Source organism: Andrographis paniculata, unplaced genomic scaffold (assembly GCF_009805555.1).
Source record: "Andrographis paniculata isolate CXL003 unplaced genomic scaffold, ASM980555v1 Contig98END, whole genome shotgun sequence".
Taxonomy (NCBI): Eukaryota; Viridiplantae; Streptophyta; class Magnoliopsida; order Lamiales; family Acanthaceae; genus Andrographis; species Andrographis paniculata.
Genome location: NW_026137637.1, coordinates 1,812,603 through 1,832,348, shown reverse-complemented (window position 1 = coordinate 1,832,348; position 19,746 = coordinate 1,812,603). Strand labels below are relative to the sequence as shown.

The 19,746-nt window shown below is 29.3% G+C and overlaps 2 protein-coding genes across 2 annotated transcripts; both read right to left on the bottom strand.

The window, feature by feature from the left end:
• Window positions 1–3,794: 3,794 nt before the first annotated feature.
• Window positions 3,795–5,268, bottom strand: LOC127243863 (senescence-specific cysteine protease SAG39-like). Its single transcript, XM_051264080.1, has 2 exons — window positions 4,833–5,268; window positions 3,795–4,384 (listed from the first exon to the last, which is right to left on the bottom strand). The coding sequence occupies exons 1-2, from the start codon at window positions 5,266–5,268 to the stop codon at window positions 3,795–3,797; spliced, it is 1,026 nt and encodes a 341-aa protein (XP_051120037.1).
• Window positions 5,269–8,409: 3,141 nt separating this feature from the next.
• On the bottom strand, window positions 8,410–12,844 carry LOC127243862 (probable protein phosphatase 2C 33). The gene is made up of 5 exons (XM_051264079.1): window positions 11,684–12,844; window positions 9,999–10,388; window positions 9,797–9,914; window positions 9,186–9,409; window positions 8,410–9,092 (listed from the first exon to the last, which is right to left on the bottom strand). Exons 1-5 carry the CDS (start codon window positions 11,915–11,917, stop codon window positions 8,712–8,714), a joined length of 1,347 nt encoding a protein of 448 aa, XP_051120036.1. The 5' UTR covers window positions 11,918–12,844; the 3' UTR covers window positions 8,410–8,711.
• Between the last annotated feature and the right edge of the window lie 6,902 nt (window positions 12,845–19,746).

Here is a 19,746-nt window from a genome sequence, read left to right as displayed (position 1 = left end):
AATAATATATTTATTATAAATATTATATATGCATATAAAATTATAATTAATAAATAAATAAAATATTAATTTAAAATATATAAATAAAATAATTTTAATATTTCTTTTTAAATTATATATAAATTGTTAAAAATGTGGCATACAAGCTCGAAGGAGCTTAATCGAGCCGAATACGAACACGAGCTCAAACAACAAAAAATTCTTATCGAGCCGAACACAAACACGAGCTCAAACAACAAAAAATTCTTATCGAGCCGAGCTCGAACACTACGAACGAGCTCGAAAGTTTAACGAACGAGCACGAGCTTTGTTCGCGAACGTTAACGAACACTTAAAATTTGGCTCGGCTCGGCTCAGCTCAGCTCAGCTCAGCTCGATTCAGTTCGTTAGCAGCTCTATCTGTTCCTATCATCTCAATTTCCCGGCAGTTCATTTCAATTCCATTTGATTGGCTTTTGACTGATTAGACACTGTTCCAAATTATTTCTTAAGGAAGCAAGCTGTAGAAAATTATTTTGAGCGATAATACAAACATATTTCAATATTATTTAATTACTGTGATTTTAAAAAAATATATATTATATTTTCTAAAATAGTATATAATATCAAAATACCATTTAAATTAACATTCAAATTAAAATCAAACAAATAAAAAATTGGTATATCTTTACAAAAAAAAAAAAAAAAAAAATTGACAATTGTAGAAAAAAAAATTGAATTAAATCTTAAGTAAAATATGGCCAAAGTTTTAAAGTATTTTAATTTTAAATACTTAAAAGTTTTATTTCAAAGTTTGATAGTATTTTTTATTATATGATAATAGCAAATTTATACTATAAAACATACAATTTTTTTCTTATAAAATATAATAGGGAAACTACTATTCAAACCAAAAAAATAAAATAGATTCCAAAAGATCACTCCAAAATTTAATTAATCTTATTAAAAATAAAAATTAATTATGATCTCAGTTCAAGATTTGAGGTTTTCTTTTTTTATGTGTTTTATTTTTTTCCTGATAAAGTATCACTATTTAAAATAAAAGTTCTGGTTTTGTTCACTCAAATTTAATACAATTCCAACTGTGTTAATATGTATTTTATTATCTAACAAAGAGTTTCAATCTAAAATACTACTTTATACATTTTACATATCTTACATTGTAAAAAATACTTCTAAATAAAACATTAAAGAAATATAAATAATAAGATAAAATACAAGTAAACCAAGTTTATAGCTGTGCTTGGATTTTGAGTTGGAATTTGAAAGTAAAAATTTTGAATTTGAATAATTGTATGATGTAATATAAATAGGTGTTTGATTTGATGTTTGATTTAACTCTACTCTAGCTTACAATTATGTATTACTCCTCTTAAATTCAAAATACTTATGTCCGTCTAATTTAAAAGTATCAATTTATTTTTTTTAGTAAAAGTAGTTATACGTTAATACTAAAATATTCTTAATATTTAAAATTACTTTGTACATAAAATTAAATAACAAAAATATCAAATTTTTTTAATCATTTTTATTGACCAATAAAATACTATTATTTTTTTAATATATTATAAAACTTCAAAAGAGTCCTTTCAAATGAGACGGAGAAAGTATTAATTATGGGAATAGTTGAAAAATCAGCACTGTTTTTATTGGCCAAATCCACACACATAAAATATACAAATTAACACATTTGTTTGTTCATAACTACAATGTTGTACGGTATAAGAGTATGTTATGCGCTAAAATCAATAGTTGTATATAATGTGTAAAACTATATCATGTGTTTTTAGTTCATGTATTATATTTGTACTCCCCTCCGTCCCAGATACCGTGTCCACTACACTGTAGACACGGTATTTTAGGAGGGATGTAATTAGTAGATAATTAGACACGGTATTTTAGGAGGGATGTATTATTTTCACTACCAGTGAAAATAATTATCTTATAATATAAATAATTATAAATTAAGATTAAGATAACTAATTAGTTTAATTAAAATTAAAAAAAAAAATTTAAAATTTAAAATGAGATTAAAGTGTGTAATCATTTTCCAAAAAAAAAATGACATGGCATGTAAAACGGATAAAAACGGCAATATGAATATGGTATTTAGGACGGAGGAAGTATTATATTAATATAAATAATATATAATTTGTAGCAAATATGGTGTACCGTCTGTTAGCACACTATATGCTATCAGGTTCTAAATTATAATCCTAATCAACATTTCGACGGATCCCATCTATATATAATTATGTTTATATATAATTATGTTTCAAAGACACTTAGGGTGTGTTTGTTTGAAGGATTTTGGAGGATTTTCACTATTCATCCAATTTTTTTTTCCCAAAAACATCAAATCAAACATCTATTTTTCATTTTTATATTATACTAAAAATCAATTTTACATTCAAAACATCACATCAAACCCTATTTATATCACATCATACAACTATTCAAATTCAAAATTTTTACTATTCAAATCCCAATCCAAAATCCAAACCCCCAAACAAACACACCCTTACTATACTAATTAATAAGCACCGGGGTTATAACACATTCATATATACATCAACAACACATTAGATATAGTGCTGAATTCAAAATTCAGTATTGTATTGAACAACACACTGTATTATAATAAACAATACAATGTATTACTTATGGTAGCACATCCTTTATATTAATAATACAAATAAAAAATATAAACTAACAACACATAATGTAATAATAAACAACATACTGTATTACTTCTGGCAGTATATTCTTTATTAATATAATATAAATAACACATACTATAGTCACTAGAGCTGGCAATGGGTCGATTCGTGTCCGGTTGAATACTTTAAACGGGTTAAATTACTCAACCCTAACCCAACCCGTTTATTATCGTGTCGGGTTCGTGTTGACCCGTTTATTATCGCGTCGGATTCGGGTTGACTCGTGTTGACCCGTATACATAATTAAGTCGAATTTCTTGATTCAAATTAAATAATTTTTTGTTGTGTTGTCGTGTTATGTTAGTTTTTATTGGTTTGAGCGTAAATTAGGTTAAATTATTTAAAATTGAACTTAGTTTAAATTGATTTATGAAAAAATTAATAAATTATGATTATTTTACATATATAATAAATATATTAATCAATATTAATATATTATAATGAGTTGTCTTGTCGAGTTCGAGTTAAAAGTCTCAACCCTAACCCGACCTGTTTATTATCGTGTCGGGTTCGTGTCAACCCGTATACATAATCGGGTTGAAATCTTTGACCCAAACCCAATTATTTCGTGTCGGGTCAGTTTTTGTCAGCTCTAATAATTACATACAACATACACACAACAATTGATTTTATCACATGATATACTCTCATAGACTACACATATAATTCTAAACAAAAAAGACATATCTATATTACACACCGTATGTACTGTATGTAATAAATTCTTCTGAATTTTTCAAATCAACACCTTCACCCTAACCCCTCTAGATATATAAATCTAACAATACACACTACTAATAAATCCCCAATGACCCTAGCCGAAGAGATTCTGTTCAATTCCATAAATTTCAATGATTGATCGAAATTCTTATAATTGCATACAATTGAAATTTGCATTACAATCGGAAGTGTACGTTGCTTAAATACCATCTTTCTTCATTACAACATATAAACAATATCCAAATTTATACAACGTACGAACGTAACTAAATTGCTGCCGATTGTTCAATCATTTGATAACCAGAGTCATTTTTTGATAAATGATCACATAGTGCGTACAATAATGAGTTAGTTCTAGGCCGTCGGATAAGAAGCCTGCATTGCAATGCCACACAGCCCCTCGGCGGCGTCGACGCCGCGCTGCATCCGAATGTATCCGCTCTCGCCCCAGCTCGTCCCCCATGAGTTCTTCACGAGCCAATACTTGGTCCCGTCGCTCGTCTTCCCGTACCCGACGGCCGTGACACCGTGATCTAGATCAGTTCCACACTGTCCCGTAAACACTCCGCTCGAGTAGAATTGAAAATCGGATCCGCTAGCATCGATGGCGACGGATACCGGCTGATTGGCCACCGCCTTCATCAATGACGATTCGCTGTTGGCGGGGACATCCTCGTACCCGGTGATCTTGGCCGCGCTCGAGGATTCCTTCTTGGAGTTGCAGGTGCCGTCCGTTCCTTGGTATGGATAGCTCGATTCGGTCGTTAGGCCGTGGTTTTGGACGATGAACTCGAAGGCGTTGTCCATGAGTCCGCCGTTGCATCCCTCGTCCTCGCTTGTGTCGCAGTCAACGAGCTCTTGCTCGGATAAGGATACGAGCGACTTTGTCTTGAGTTGGTGGATTCCTTCGACGGCCGCGACCGCGGAAAACGCCCAACAACATCCTACATTTCGACAAAATTAGATAAATATTAAAAGAATAGTTACCGTGCTGAATGCTCGGAGAAAATCAACACTATACTGATTTGTCGTATAGTTAACAAATAGACAGACAATATATGTTTTTATTTTACACAATACATGTGTTATTTGAAAAATATGTACTGTTAGTTCATACGTAAGTATGTTGTATAAATATATTCTTTTGTATTTGATCATTTATAGAATATACTGGATCTGTATTATATTAACATAATGTATCTATTTTTGAATTATAAAATTCAATATTATAACTGCTGTCAAATATTAATGTGCCGAGCTTATAAGCTAATTAGCTATGCTCGTTTATCAGTCGAATAGTTTGTTAGCTACGACAATCTTGATCTTTAAAATAGCTAAGCTCAAGAACAGTTCGTTTTTTTTCGATATTTCAAAACAAGTTATTAAATGTACCGCATTGGCCTTGATCCTTAACACCGGTGACGGCCCCCTTTTTTCTCCAGTCGACGCTCGATGGAACCGCGGTCACATTCGCATACCTAAACGCCGATGTTTTGGGGCGAGCGGAGGTCTTATATCCGTTGCGCGACTCTTGAAACTCCTCGTTTGTCAAATCGGCGAACTGATTTATCGAAAGCTTGTAGGACGTGGTTGCGGCCTCGTTGACGGATTCGATGTAGTCCACATTGTCCTTGAAGATTCGGAACCTCTTGGCTTTCTCGGCATCATCTTTATAGGCACGTCCGTACTGCACCATCCATGCCTCATGCCTCTCCACCATCGATGTCTCGCCGGAGAAGGTCCGGGCCGCCGCTGCCGGTGGCGGTGATATGCCGGAAAGTAGGATTGCTGCGGATATGAGGAGGAAAGAGGTGGTCGAGGAAGCCATTGTTAATTATGTATTGTGTGGGAAAGTGATTTGAATCCATTGCAACAAAGCTTGAGGTATTTATAGAATAAGGAATAGAATTTGCAGGTGAATACAACGGAACAGAAGTCGTTTTGACGAGGAAGATGATCGATCATTTAATTTATTAATTTTGAATAATAATAATAATAATAATGATAAATCAACCTCAATACAATTTGCCCCCACGGGTGCACTTTCTTGCCACAATTTTGTCTGTGTTTGATCCTTGACATAAAACAAAATTATAACATAAGTGTGTTTGGTCGGGAATTTGTATTTAGTTTTGACTATACTAAAAATTTTGAATTTGAATAATAGTATAATGTTTATTTGGTGATATATTTCTATTGTCTAGTATAATTACAAAGTAATATTATCTTCGTCCGATTTTAAGCGTCTCATTTAGTTTTTGCGTGTTGATATTTGAATATTAATTTTTATATCAAAACGTAGCACAAATTAGAAAAAAATTAAAAAATACTTCAATTAGTGTCTTATAATACCAATAGGATATTTGCAAAAAAAATTATAAAGTATATTTTTAATGTTAATACAACGAGGTAAAAGGTAAATATGATCGTTGGAGGCGAATTGGGGAGTATAATCTAAAAAATACTTTATATATATATAATATATATCTATTTTACTATCACATTATAATTTTTACAAAAAAAACGTAAAGGCAGAATTATTTTTACATTACTTTTGACTACCTTATAATTAAAATAGTATTATTATTTTTGAAACTTCATGCTAAAAATAAATGTATACTTTTTAAATAGAATAATATTTTTAATGTAAAATTAATTTTAATAGTATAACATAAAATATATAAAAGAATTAATTTAATTTTTTTGAGGAAATTATTTAATGAATAGTAAAATTTTGGGAAAATATACTTATAATAAAGGGTAAGCTGTTTTTTTAGTCCTTCGGCGCCGGAGACGCCCCGTGGCTCGCCAAAGGCCACGTGCCCACGTGGATTTTATTTTTTATTTTTCAGTTTTTTAAATTTTTTTAAAATTTTATTTTAATTTTATTTTAATTTTTATTTGCCATTTTAAAATTTTTTTATTTGGTCCAATTGAAAAAAAAAATTAAAAATTAAAATTGATTGAAATTGTTTATAATTGGACTAAAATTGATGAGTTTTTTTATATTGTGACCAAAATTGATAAATATTGATTATATTTAGACCAAAATTATTTTTTTTTTCCCCTTAAATATATCATTTAAAATAAGCTGTATATCTTACAGTGAATTATTAAGGGATGGTTAGGATGAAAAAAAGGTTAATTTGTATTGATTAGTCTTAATTACTTCATTTACCGTGTCTATCTTTCTATTTTCTAGTATGTCCCACTTATTTTATTATTTTTTAAAAAAATAATTATACGCTTTAATCTTATTTTAAATTTTTTAATTTAGAATTTTTTAATTATATTTTTAATTATTTATTAATTATACTCGTTCTAGATTTTTGTGTCTATAATAAAGTGGATATTATAGCCGATACAAAAAGAGTAATACATAATAACTAATAAATTACTGTAATTAAAACAATATGTATTAAATGCAGGGTCATCTCGAACTTTTTTGGGCCCCTGAGCGAAAATAAATTATAGCCCTGTAAACACATAATTAAAATACATTTTCAAAATAATATCACTGATTGACGTCGATTGGATAAGAGGTTGAACGTGACTATCTGAACAATGTCAATTTGAGATGTTAGAAATTTTGGGGAAAAATAATGAAATTGTCTTATTAATTATCAAAATAAATGGCCTATATATAGGCAATACAAAACAGACTCGATAGACTTAAATCTAAGTAATATAATCTACGAATAAGATCAAATCTAGATATAAATCTACTAAATCTAAAACTGAATATCTAAAATATCTCAACATGAGAAAAGAAGATAAAAAGACGGTTTGTCCGGAAGTTCGAAAAGCGAGAAAGACTAAAGCAAAGTGAAAGAGATAAGATAGAATGTGAGACATGTTTAGTCTGAGTTTGTGGGTGCAATGCGACAGTGTGTGAGGTAAAAAAGTGTAGACGAAGATTAAATTTTAAAAGATAGGATGAGACATGGTTAAGAAGAAAGAGATAGAAATATATATATATATATATATAATTAGAGTTTAAAATTTAATTTTAAAATTAAATAGCACTAAATTTAAAATTCAGCAATGTGATGACGGCTACAGTACTGAATTTAAAATTCAGCAATGTGATGAACAGCACATGGTATGCTGTTTGACAACACATGATATTACTACATACAACACACGTGTATATGTTAATATAATACAAATACATCACATGAACAAAGAACACATTATATAGTTTCAACTCGTGTGTTTTCAGACAACATACAATATTATTACAAATAACACATTGTATATGTTAATATAATGCAAATACAACACATGAACTAACAAACACATTATCATATAACACACACAATAGTTGATTTTATCACATGACATACTCTTATACAACACACTTATTATTATAAAAAAAAAAAAAAAATAGCACATATTTGTTCAACATGTACCGTATGTAATAATAATGTGTATTATTTGTACATATACCGTGTGTTGAGCTGAAAAATCCATATGCTATGCAGAAGATTTGTCTGAATCTTTCTTGTAGTAACTCATATGTCATCACCACCTTTATAGATCACATGGTAAGATACACTTAACTTGAGGGCTAGTTTTTGGATCTCATCCACAATGAATGTGTGAAAAAAAAAAAAAAAAAAAAAAAAAAAAAAAAAAAAAAAAAAAAAAAAAAAAAAAAGAAAGAAAAATCTCAGTTCACCCTAAGTATAAGTCATCTTGTTAAACAAATAAAAAATTAAGCTCAAAATCAATAGTCCTTCCTTCCGTTAAAATGAAATGTACTTTTGTTATTATTATTTTTATCTGTTCTAATAAAAAATTTACATCTTGTATTACAAAAAATATTTTTTTCTTTTATACTTTATAAACAAAAATATCAATAATCTTATATTTCTATTATTCAATAAAATTTTACTATTTTTAGTTTACTGCAAAAAAAAAATAATAAAAATTAAAATAAAATTAAAATTAATACTTTTAAGTCGGATAGAAAAGAGTATTATTTTACTAATAAAACCGTGGAACCAAAACAACAAAGTCAATATGCAGCAAAACAGCAAACCCTTCGTCCTCTGTATGTCAAAAATCGAAGTACTTACGTTAAGAAAGAAACATTAAACAAAAAAAAAATATTAAAACATTTCACGTGAGACTACTCTAAAAACCTGTTCTTGAGCTTCTCTTCTTCTCAAAAAGATTAGAGAATTATGTAAAGACACAAATAAAAATTTAAATTTAGAAATCCGGCGGCCGCGGGGCCGGCGGCGCCACCGAATTGTATTCGGGCTTTTATTTTCCGGCGTGGCCGTCGTCTTTCTGCGGTTTGAAAGTCGGCAAATCCATCAGCGTATTTACGCGCGAGACCCCTTCCAGCGCGGACCATCGATGGTCGTCCTCCGAGCATTCCTCTTCAGCTTCCGAAACCTCCTCATGGCCCGACCGGTTTGGCCGAGCGCCGCCACCGGACGACGAATTATCGCGGCCGGAATTTTCAGATTCATTCGGGTCGAGGAAAAGGCAAACGACAGCACAATCGTCGACTTTCGAAGTCGGATACTTGCACCTCCAAGCCTGGACTGCCGACTCGACGAGGGATCGCGCGGCATTTGCGCGGGCAGCGCAAGAATCGACGATGTCGACGACTTCCTTGTTCGAGAGCACGTCCCAAATCTGCGGCAACAGCATCGAAACATCGTGTCAAATTACGAAACGAGATCGCACATGGTACCTTTTGGGGAAGTACGTAAAGCTCGTCGCCTTTACCCCATCCGTCGCTAAAACGATGAACTCGTCCCTATTTGTGATGCGCCGGTAGGAAACTTCGGGAACCGAGATAAGGCCGAAATCCTTGAGGCAAAAATCGCCAAATGCGCGGGCCATAGCAAGACCGGGAGAGTCGTAGTTCGGTAGCCACACTCTCGCTACCTCGGGCTCGTCTTGAAGGGCAAAGACGCGCCCTTTGCATTTTCGAATCCTCTCCGCTTCCCCTGCAAGAATCGATAATGATAAATGATCAGTTCATCTAAAAACTTAAGCTGATAGAAAAATACATCATTAATTACGTATTCCCTCCGTCCCAACTCAGTACTTTTTTTTACCATTTTCGTCAATTTCACTCAAAAGTATTTTCTCTTATTTTAATAAAAGTAATTATACACGTATACTTTATAAATTATAAACGAACCATTACACGTATAATTACTTTATATGTATACTCAAAGAGCAAAAATACTTTGAAGTGAGACAGAAGAAGTATTGTACAGTCTTCCAACATATAATAATGCAAATGGCGACACTTTCAATTTCACTAAACGCCATCAAAAATATCGAACGAGTAACACTAACCACACATTTAGGACAAGCAAGAGTCGTACCGGGAAGGCTAGGTTTGAGATCCACCGTTAATTGGACGGCGGAAAGATAATTATTTTCATCGCGAGTAGCCAACACGGCCCTAGAATCACCGACGTTGCCAATGACAAGATCTCGACCCTATCCAGGACAACAAAGGGATCTTTTTTAATCACACGGCACTATCGTAACCAGTCACGGCATTTAACGAAAGTTTATTCTCACCTGTTTCACCAGAGTCACGGCCGTCGTTCCGCTGCAGAAACAATCGATATTTGTATGCGATCGTAACTCCCTGTCCATGACCTTATACGCCCGGAGAAACGACTCCTTCAATCCATGCAACGGCTCCTCCGTACGCCATTCGTTTTCTTCGTCGGCAGAAGCTCTAGCTTCGTTGTTGGATGCTAAAAATGGCGTATCTTCCGAGCACACGCCGCTCGAATTATTTAAACTGGGCTCTTTATGACCGTCACCGATCTTGACACTAGCGCCCCAATGTTCGTTCAGCTTTAGGGGAAGGGAATCTCTCACTCGTCTCGCAACCAAATGACCGTACGGCCCGTGGCCATCGAAAACACCGCAGAAGATTGTATCATTTCGCAAACAGAAGTTCTGGCAGCAAAAGGAAGTTTATTACGATACAATCGAGCACAAAATAATGAAAATATATCATATATCGCTAATACAACATTAAAGAACCGATAAAAATATAAAATTCTGTTGAAAATTTTACGCATAAGAAGACTCGAATCGAAACAATAAATTCTAACATACATTCGAAAGGGAGCCAAAAATCAACAATGCACAAAACAAATACCGCCGATTTGCGAAAATACAACTTAAAACCAATCCATCGTGTTAGAAGACTATATAATACTCCCTCCGTCTGTCCAAAAACTAATGTCCTACTTTCCTATTGGGATTGTCCTATTTTCTTTTTTTTTAAACACAAATTTTACATTTTTTAAGGGCAAATTTGTCAATTTATAACAAAAAGACACTTACTTAAAGAACGGTGCAAGGACAATAGAAATTGGACAGAGGGAGTATGTAATTAATGATGCATTTTTCTACTAATTTAAGCTTTTAAGTGAGATGATTATTTAAAATAGTATTCAAGTCCCACCATCCTCCTTCTTGAGAAATTGTCCACGTACAAATTTCGTGTAAGATGATTCCTATATAATATATAATTAATGATACATTTCACTGATAGCTTAAGATCAAGTCATCGAATCCAATTTGCGACTATAACACTTAAGAAACCAATCCATCGACCAAAATGTAATAACAATGCACAAAACAAACACCGCCAATTTGCGACAATACAACTTAAAAAAATCAATCCATTGACCAAAGTACAATAAAAACTTACAAAACTAATACCGCCAATTCGCAAAAATACGACCCAAAACCAACCAAATCAATCCATCCATCGACTAAAATGCAATAATAAAGCACAAAACAAATACGGCCAATACGCGACATAAAATCAATCAATTCATCCACCAAAATGCAATAGCAATAAGCAACTTAAAATCGATCAATTCATCGACCAAAATGCACTAACAATGCATGAAACAAATACGGCCAATGCGCGACTTAAAACCAACCAATTCATCGACCAAAACGCACTAACAAAGCACAAAACAAATCTCTCCAATTCCCGACACAAAACCATCCAATTCATCGACCAAAATGCACTAACAATGCACGAAACAAATCCCTCCAATTAGCGACACAAAACCAACCAATTCATCAACCAAAACGCACTAAACAAATACCTCTAATCCACAACATAAAACAAACCAATTCATCGACGAAAATGCAATAACAATGCACGAAACAAACACGGCACAAAATCGATCAATTCATCAATCAAAATGCAATCGAATCGAATATAATACCTCCCAAACAAGCATGGCATCTTGATTGGTCCCTTTCTTCCCCTGCTGAGTGAAGAGCGACGCCCGATCACTGGAGCCATTAACAAACATCCTCCCCGGAGTTCGATGCAGCTGATCATCCCTGCCATAGTCGAACGACGAATTCCTCGACCCCAGCCTCTTCTTCCTCTTCAAACCACCCAACGGCGACCCTGCCCTAGGGCTCCTGCTTTCTCCGGACAAGCAGGAACCCATTAACAGGGCCCTGATTATATTCAATATGCACTCCAGACCCGCCACGCAGTCACAACCCCAACCCCTATTTTCTCCGCGAGGATCCGTCCTGAAAGTTCTTACAACAAATTCCTAATCCAAATTCTTATCTAAGATAGAGAGATTGTACAGAATCGGAAATTTCTCAAATCACTCCACATTTCGAATCAAACCAATTCACAAGGTACAGACAATCAATTAATCAATCAATCTTCGATAAATCGTACAAATGGTGGAGGGAAAAGGGTAAGACACTTTTACACATAACAACAATAATGTGGAAAAGATGGAGAGGAAATAGATCTATGAGGGGAAAAAAAATAACCCCGTTTAAAAAAAAAAAAAATTATAATTCACTCTAATGAGAAGAAGAAAACAAATCTCTAGAGATCGAAACCCTTTTATTTTTTTGTTTGTAGAAATCAAGAAGAGCAATTGAATTAAATGAATGGGGAGTTGGGATGGAATTAAGGTTAAGCTAAGGCTTGCAGAGACAGCAGAGCCCCAAATCGATGGCAAGAAAGACGCCAAAAAATTCGAATCTCGGAGCCGACGAAAGCACGCAATACTTTTGTAGCCCCAAAAAATCAGCGCGAGAATTGAAGTGTGGAACCATTGGTACGGCTCGAACTTGTTTCTCTCTCTAGATAAGTGGTAAGAGAATCACGAGGAGGTGCTCATGACACGGAAAACGAATGAAAGGGATTGAATTGGGAAGGAGAGAGAGAGAGACAGAGAGAGAGGAGAAATTACTCGAATTGGGAGAGAGAGAGAGAGTGTGTGTGTGTTCTAACAAACTCTTCTCTTCTGTGGCTAGAGAGAGAGAGAGTAAAAGTGGGATCGATGAAATGAAAGTTGTATTTTATAGAGGATAAGCATTAAAGCCAATTAATTAAGCACAAGCTCTGTCTCTCTCTGTATATCTATCTCTTTGTTGAAGATGATGATCCAAATGGTTGATAGAAATTTATACAAGAAAGATTAATAATGTGTTGATTGATTTTGAATCCATGGTGGAAGAAGACGACAATTTTCCTTTATATTTTCTTACATGGAAATTATATTTGTTGAAGACAAATTTCCTTTTTCTTACTTCCTTAGAATTAGAAAGTTTTTGTTGAAATTGTGTGTTTTTGCTTGTTGGTGTTCTATTTTTATTTTTTGTATGTAATTATATTTTTTATAATTATTTTAATTAAATTATTTAATTATCTGTATAATTATTTGTATTATATCATAATTATTTTCCTAATATATTTTTAAATTATTTATTAATTATATAATACCTTATACTCTGTACTTTTATACTCTGTACTTCAATTAAAATGAACAAATTAACTGAGATGAAAAAAAGACAAAAATAGTTTAATTGTAATAAATAGTTAAAAGTAATTGAAAGTCCAAAAGGAAGGTTGGGTGATTGCAGCGCGAGGCCACCCGGGTGGCCTCGATAAAGATAATTTTATCTCTTTTTTTTTACGTAAAAGTAAGATATGATGATATATAGTTACTAAAAAAAATAATTATTTTTTAATTAAAAATTAAAAAAAAATAAAAATATAGACTTTGTGAGTAGATGGAAAGAGTATTTTAGTTTTTGATATCTTTTATACGATACATAAAACATTATATCGGTAATATAAAAAATAATATGTAGTGTTAAACGTTACTAATTTTTTGTGATAGTATATGATACTCTCTTCGTCTGATCATATATATTTATCCGTTTTTTTTTTTCACGAAATTTTATAAATATTAGTATTAGGGTCCGTTTGGATAGGCTTATGTGAGCTGATTTTGGCTTCTGCTTCTAAAAAAAGCAGTTTGTACCTGTTTGTTTGCATTAACTTTTGTCCAAAATGAAAAGTTGTTTTTGAGACTAAAAAGTATTTTTTTCAGAAGCACATTGAGGATAACTTCGGAAATAAAGTATTTTTCAGCTAAAATTATTGTTTTATCCTTAATAATAATGATAATAATAATATATTATTATTATAAAAATAATTAATTTATATATTATATATTTTTAATTTATATATTATATTTGAATTAAAATTTAAAATTATAATTGAGATATCAAATGTAAATAAAAATATATTATTTTTTTAATATACTAAAATTATTAAATATAAGTTATAAAATTTTAAAAATAAATTCAAAAATACGAATAATTTAATATTTCTATTATATTGTAATTTTATTTTTAATTTATATATATTAAATTAAAATTTTAAAATATAAATAATAAAATTTTAAAAATATATTTTTATACTTTTATTTAAAATATTTAAATATAATTAAAAAATTAAAATATATATATAATTTTTATAGAAAAATACAATTATATTCACAGCATGTCATTTTGAGTAATTTTAATATTTTTTATAATAATTCATCCGAGCACAAAATTGAACTTCTGCTTTTGACTTCTGCTTGTACATCTACTTTTGATTTCTGCTTATTTTTTAAGTCAATCCAAACAACCCTTATATTGGAATGTAGTATAAATAAATATAAAAAGACTAAATTAATTTTATTAGTGTTGTATAATATAAAAGTAACAATATTCGTATAATATATCGTATATTGCTTCTCATTTTTTCATACACCTTTTTCTAACATATATGTTTTGTTAGTAAGACAGTACAGTAGAGTTTAAAAAATTAATGATAATGAGTTATAAAATTATTTTATTACTTTTAATGTGACTGATGTTATTGATAATTTTAAAATAAAAATAGCAAAATTGCATACAACTCACATATTACCTTCGTCCAGCCACAAAGTATACAGTGGTTTTTTTGCGTTGATAAGTAAATATTAATTATTATATCAAAATATAGTATAAATAAAGAGAAAACAACAAAAATGTCTCTTATAATACAAATACAATCATATTTTCGGAGTAAACTATACAAATATAAGAATATTTTTAATGTTAAATATAATGACGCAAAAGCATGCATTTACTTCCTGATTGGATTGAGGTAGTATAATTTTATGAAATTGTGTCAAATCCTCCCTACTTTCAAAACTATTCCTTTATAATTTCATAAACTTTTATTTGTAACCCATCGGTTGTCATTATTTAATGGTGTAGATTTATATGTGCTCAAATTGCGAATAAATTTCAAAATATTTATTTTTAAAAGCTTTTGAAATTACAAATTACTCATTATTCTTATATTTTGCCTCAAAGAACAACAAATATACTCATAAATAGTTAATTAATTTTGTTATTATTCTTTGAGACTAGACATAAAGGAATGAATATATTTGTAATGTCAAGAGTTTGTAAATGAAAGTTTTAAAATTTATTTGCAGTTGATGCGTGCAGGTCAAACACCGTTATTAAATAAGAACGGTCGAGGGGGTTAAACGCAAAGTTATGAAACTATGAAGAGTATGAAGCAGTTTTGAAAATATAGATGATTTGACGCAATTTATGAAATTACAAGTAAATTTTGTGCAATTTTGTCAATAAAAATTAATATTCCCTCCGTCCCAATTCATAATACTCTTTTTATTATTTTCGTTTGTCTCATTTTAAAATATTTCTTTCCTATTTTACAAAAAGTAATTATACACTAATACCAAAATATCTTAACTTTTACTTAAATTACAAATATACAATTACATATACAATTACTTTATACATAAAGTCAAATAGCAAAATTATCCAAAATTCTTACACATTTTTATTGACAAATAAAATATTATTATTTTTTAATCTACTACAAAAACTTTAAAGGGTCCTTTTGATTTGGAACGAAGGGACTATATACTATTATTTAATAAAATAAAGATATATGTTTAACATATTTTAAGAACGATTTCAATAAAATATATACAATATATATATATTATTTTGTAGATAACAAATACTATATAAAATAGATAAATAAAAAATATTTATTTATTTATAATTAATACACCCTCAATTCCACTTTAGATGATACTTTTTGTTTTGACAATTTAGATAGTATAGATTAATAATTTAAATAGTGATAATTAATTATTTAATGATTGTGTGTAATAGAAGTATATTAGTATATATGATTAAAAAAAATTCAAAATATGTGTTTAAATAATTTTAATATTATATTTCATTAAAAATATATACAATATGAATATTATGTTGTAGAGAATAAAATTTTATATAATAAATATATTTATTTATTTATTATTACCATACATTAATTTTATAAAAAAAATAGAAATTTTTAAAGATATATAACAATATTTTTTAATTATTGAAAGATAGAAATAAAAGAATTTAAAGTGAATTCTATTTATAAAATATTAAAATTTTAATTAAATTGATTTATATTTGTTCCATGTGTTTAAAACTAATAAGTTTATTATAAATAAAAAAATGTTCATATTTTATGTGATCGATAAAAAAAAAAAAAAAAAAAAAAAAAAAAGAGAAGGGGATAATTTGTAGGTGGCTATGAAGTATAAACTAATTATATATATATATCTATAAAATATGTTTGTTTTGTATTTTGATATTTTTATTTAAAATACGAAGAATTCTGTCGATAATATAAAAATGATATATATATATATAAATATTAATTTTTATTGAAAAATGTGTTTGAAAAAGTTTTGTTAAAAGAACATAATTATTTTGGAAAAAAAAATTTTAAAATTTTCTATTTAAGCATAACTATATCAAACTTACAAAAGATACACTCGTTATATTGTTTCATTATATATATATATATAAATTGATGATGTGGTCTTTTAGGATTTTGTATTTAAATTTTTATTATTTTTTTAAGTAAAATCATTATTAGATATGATTCTAAATAATTACTTATATTTTTTATAAAAGAATTATAAGTGAGGTTGTGAATTGACCACGCTACACTTAAATTTATTTTATGAGCGCACTAATTAAATAAAAAGATGGATATCTTATTATAAGGATATTGGATTATTTATATTATTATTATTATTATTATTATTATTATTATTATTAGAGTAAACTGCTTTTTAATCCAATAGAGTAAACTGTTTTTTTAGTAAGTGGAGTATGTTGCAAACTAGTTCAATAAGTGAAAATTTTTTGTTGTTTTAGTCCTCCGGCGCCGGAGGCGCCGGAGACGCTTGCATGGCTCGCCGAAAGCCACGTGTCTGCCAGGTGTCCCGCCAGGTCAGCGATACTTGGCAAACATGTTGATTTTATTTTATTATTTTATTATTTTTTAAATTTTTTTTCAATTGGACCAAAATAAAAGAAATTTAAAAAGACAAATAAAATTTAAAAAAGAAATTTTAAACAAATTTAAACAAATGAAAAAAAAAATATAATAAAATCCACATGTCCGCCAGGTGTCGCTGACCTGGCGGACACGTAGCCTCCGGCGAGCCACGCAAGCGTCTCCGGCGCCGGAGGACTAAAACAGCGAAAATTTTTCACTTATAAGACTAGTTTGCGATATTAAAAAAACAGTTTACCCTTATTATTATTATTATTATTATTATGGCCTCAAGCTAACCTACAAGGCCCGTTTGGATTGGCTTAAAAAAATAAGCAGAAGCAAAAGCCAAAAGCAGAAGCAGTTCGATTTTGTGTTTGGATAAATCATTATAAAAGCAGCTTTTCGTAAAAAAACTATTTGGACGTTATATAATTGAAAGTGCTTTTAAACTGTTAAAATTACTTAAAAGGACATGCGGTTAATATAATACTAGTATTTTTCTATAACATTTTTATAATTTGATTTAAATTTCATAAATTATATTTAAAGATTTTAAATTAAATTATAAAAAATGTACTTTTAAATTTTGATTATTTATATTTTAAAATTTTAATTTAAGGATAATATATCAATTAAACATAAAATTACAGTATAATATTATATCATTTGTATGTTATAATTTATTTTAAAATTTTATAAATTATATTTAGTAATTTAAGTATAATTAAAAAAAAATTAATATACTCCTATTTACATTCCGTATTTAAATTTTAAATTCTAGTTCAAATATAGTACATAAATTAAAAATAATAAATTAATTATATTTTTTAATTTGTATTAAAATATAATATATAATCATTTATTTTTATATTATATTATTATTATTATTATTGAAAATAAAACAGTAATTTTAACTTAAAAGTACTCGTGCGAATGGAAAATGGAGGAGACGAATTAATAAGGATGATTGGAAAGGGTTGGATGGGTTAATTTAGAACATGATTGTTATATTCAAATCATGTATGTCGTGATCACATATATATATATATATAGTTGTATTTAATTTAAATGGACTTTTATAATTAAGAATTAAATATTTAATTTAGTTAAAAGAGACAAGGCACGAGACACTTGTTTGGCACGTCACGTTTTTCATGCATGTTTCTGTCCCCTTCTCCATTTATGTATTTTTATATTTATATTAATTATAAATTGCTTTTTTTTTTTTAATTTGAAAATGCTTTTTCTACTATTTCATTATTGTCCCTTTGAGATTTGGTAATCTTTTTGGACAGATATATATATAATATTATAAAGATATATAGAACGAGGTCAATGTCGTTACGACATATGCTTCTCACAATAATTATGATGTCTTTCTTTGTGTCTTTCCTTATCACTTTTCAGCATTATGATTTACAGTAAAATTATTATAGTTTTGTTTATTTTGTAATTTTTAATACTTTCATCCGTCAAATTACAAAGTATACATATTTTTATTTTGGGACGTTCAATTACAAAGTAACTATTTTATTAAATACCTTCATTTTTTCCACAAATACTTTTATTTTACATCACATCTTTACTTTTATACCAAAAAGTAAGGGCAAAAACGTCATTACACTACTTTTACCTACCCACTATAATTAAAATACTATTATTTCTTAAACTCCGCGCCAAAAGTAAATATATACTTATTGCTTAGACGAAAGGAGTATAATTTTTACTATACAATTATTATATTTTCGTTTTTAGTTTTCATAGAAAAATATTATCGTTAAAATTCTTTTTTTAATATGTATTTTTATATTATAAAAGACAAATAATAATAATTATTATTATTCATTTTCATTAAAATTCTTGTTTAAATATTTAAATATAGGGTAAATTATTTTTTAGTCTCGTAAGTGGAGCCTGTCACAAATTAGTCGCATAAGTGAAAATTTTTCGTTGTTTTAGTTCTTCGGCGCCGGAGACACACGCGTGGCTCGCCGGAGGCCACGTGTCCGTCAGGTCAGCGACACCTGGTGGACACGTGGATTTTATTTTATTTTATTTTTTTTTAAAAAAAATTATTTTTAATTTTATTTGCTTTTTTTTTTAATTTTTTTATTTGGTCTAATTAAAAAAATTAAAAAAATAAAATAAAATAAAATAAAATCCACGTGTCCGCCAGGTGTCGCTGATCTGGCGGACACGTGGCTTCCAGCGAGCCACGCGAGCATCTCCAGCGCCGGAGAACTAAAACAATAAAAATTTTCCACTTATGAGACTAGTTTGCGACAGACTCTATTTACCGGACTAAAATGGTAAGAGGGTCAAGTTACAAGACTAAAAAAACAATTTACCCTTAAATATATAATTGAATATTGGAGAAAGTATTTATCTATAAAAGTACAATATTTTATTCTATGAAATATTAAGTTCAATCAGTGATTAAATAAAAATCATAAATATATAAAGATCAAATAACATAAAATATTGGAATTTTCATTCATAATATTATATTTTTACACTTTTTTTTTTATTCAAAACACTAAGATAAAATAATTTTGGATAATATTTTCAATTGAAGCTGATTACGACTTATTGGTCTTAAGT

Excerpts from the sequence above, each read along its gene's own strand:
- LOC127243862 (XM_051264079.1), bottom strand. The coding sequence starts at position 11,917 with ATGGGTTCCTGCTTGTCCGGAGAAAGCAGGAGCCCTAGGGCAGGGTCG. Across the intron at positions 9,915-9,998 it reads CCGTGACTCTGGTGAAACAG|GGTCGAGATCTTGTCATTGG; the intron begins GTGAGAATAAAC and ends TGTCCTGGATAG. Across the intron at positions 9,410-9,796 it reads TCTCAAACCTAGCCTTCCCG|GGGAAGCGGAGAGGATTCGA; the intron begins GTACGACTCTTG and ends CGATTCTTGCAG.
- LOC127243863 (XM_051264080.1), bottom strand. The coding sequence starts at position 5,268 with ATGGCTTCCTCGACCACCTCTTTCCTCCTCATATCCGCAGCAATCCTA. Across the intron at positions 4,385-4,832 it reads TAAGGATCAAGGCCAATGCG|GATGTTGTTGGGCGTTTTCC; the intron begins GTACATTTAATA and ends GTCGAAATGTAG.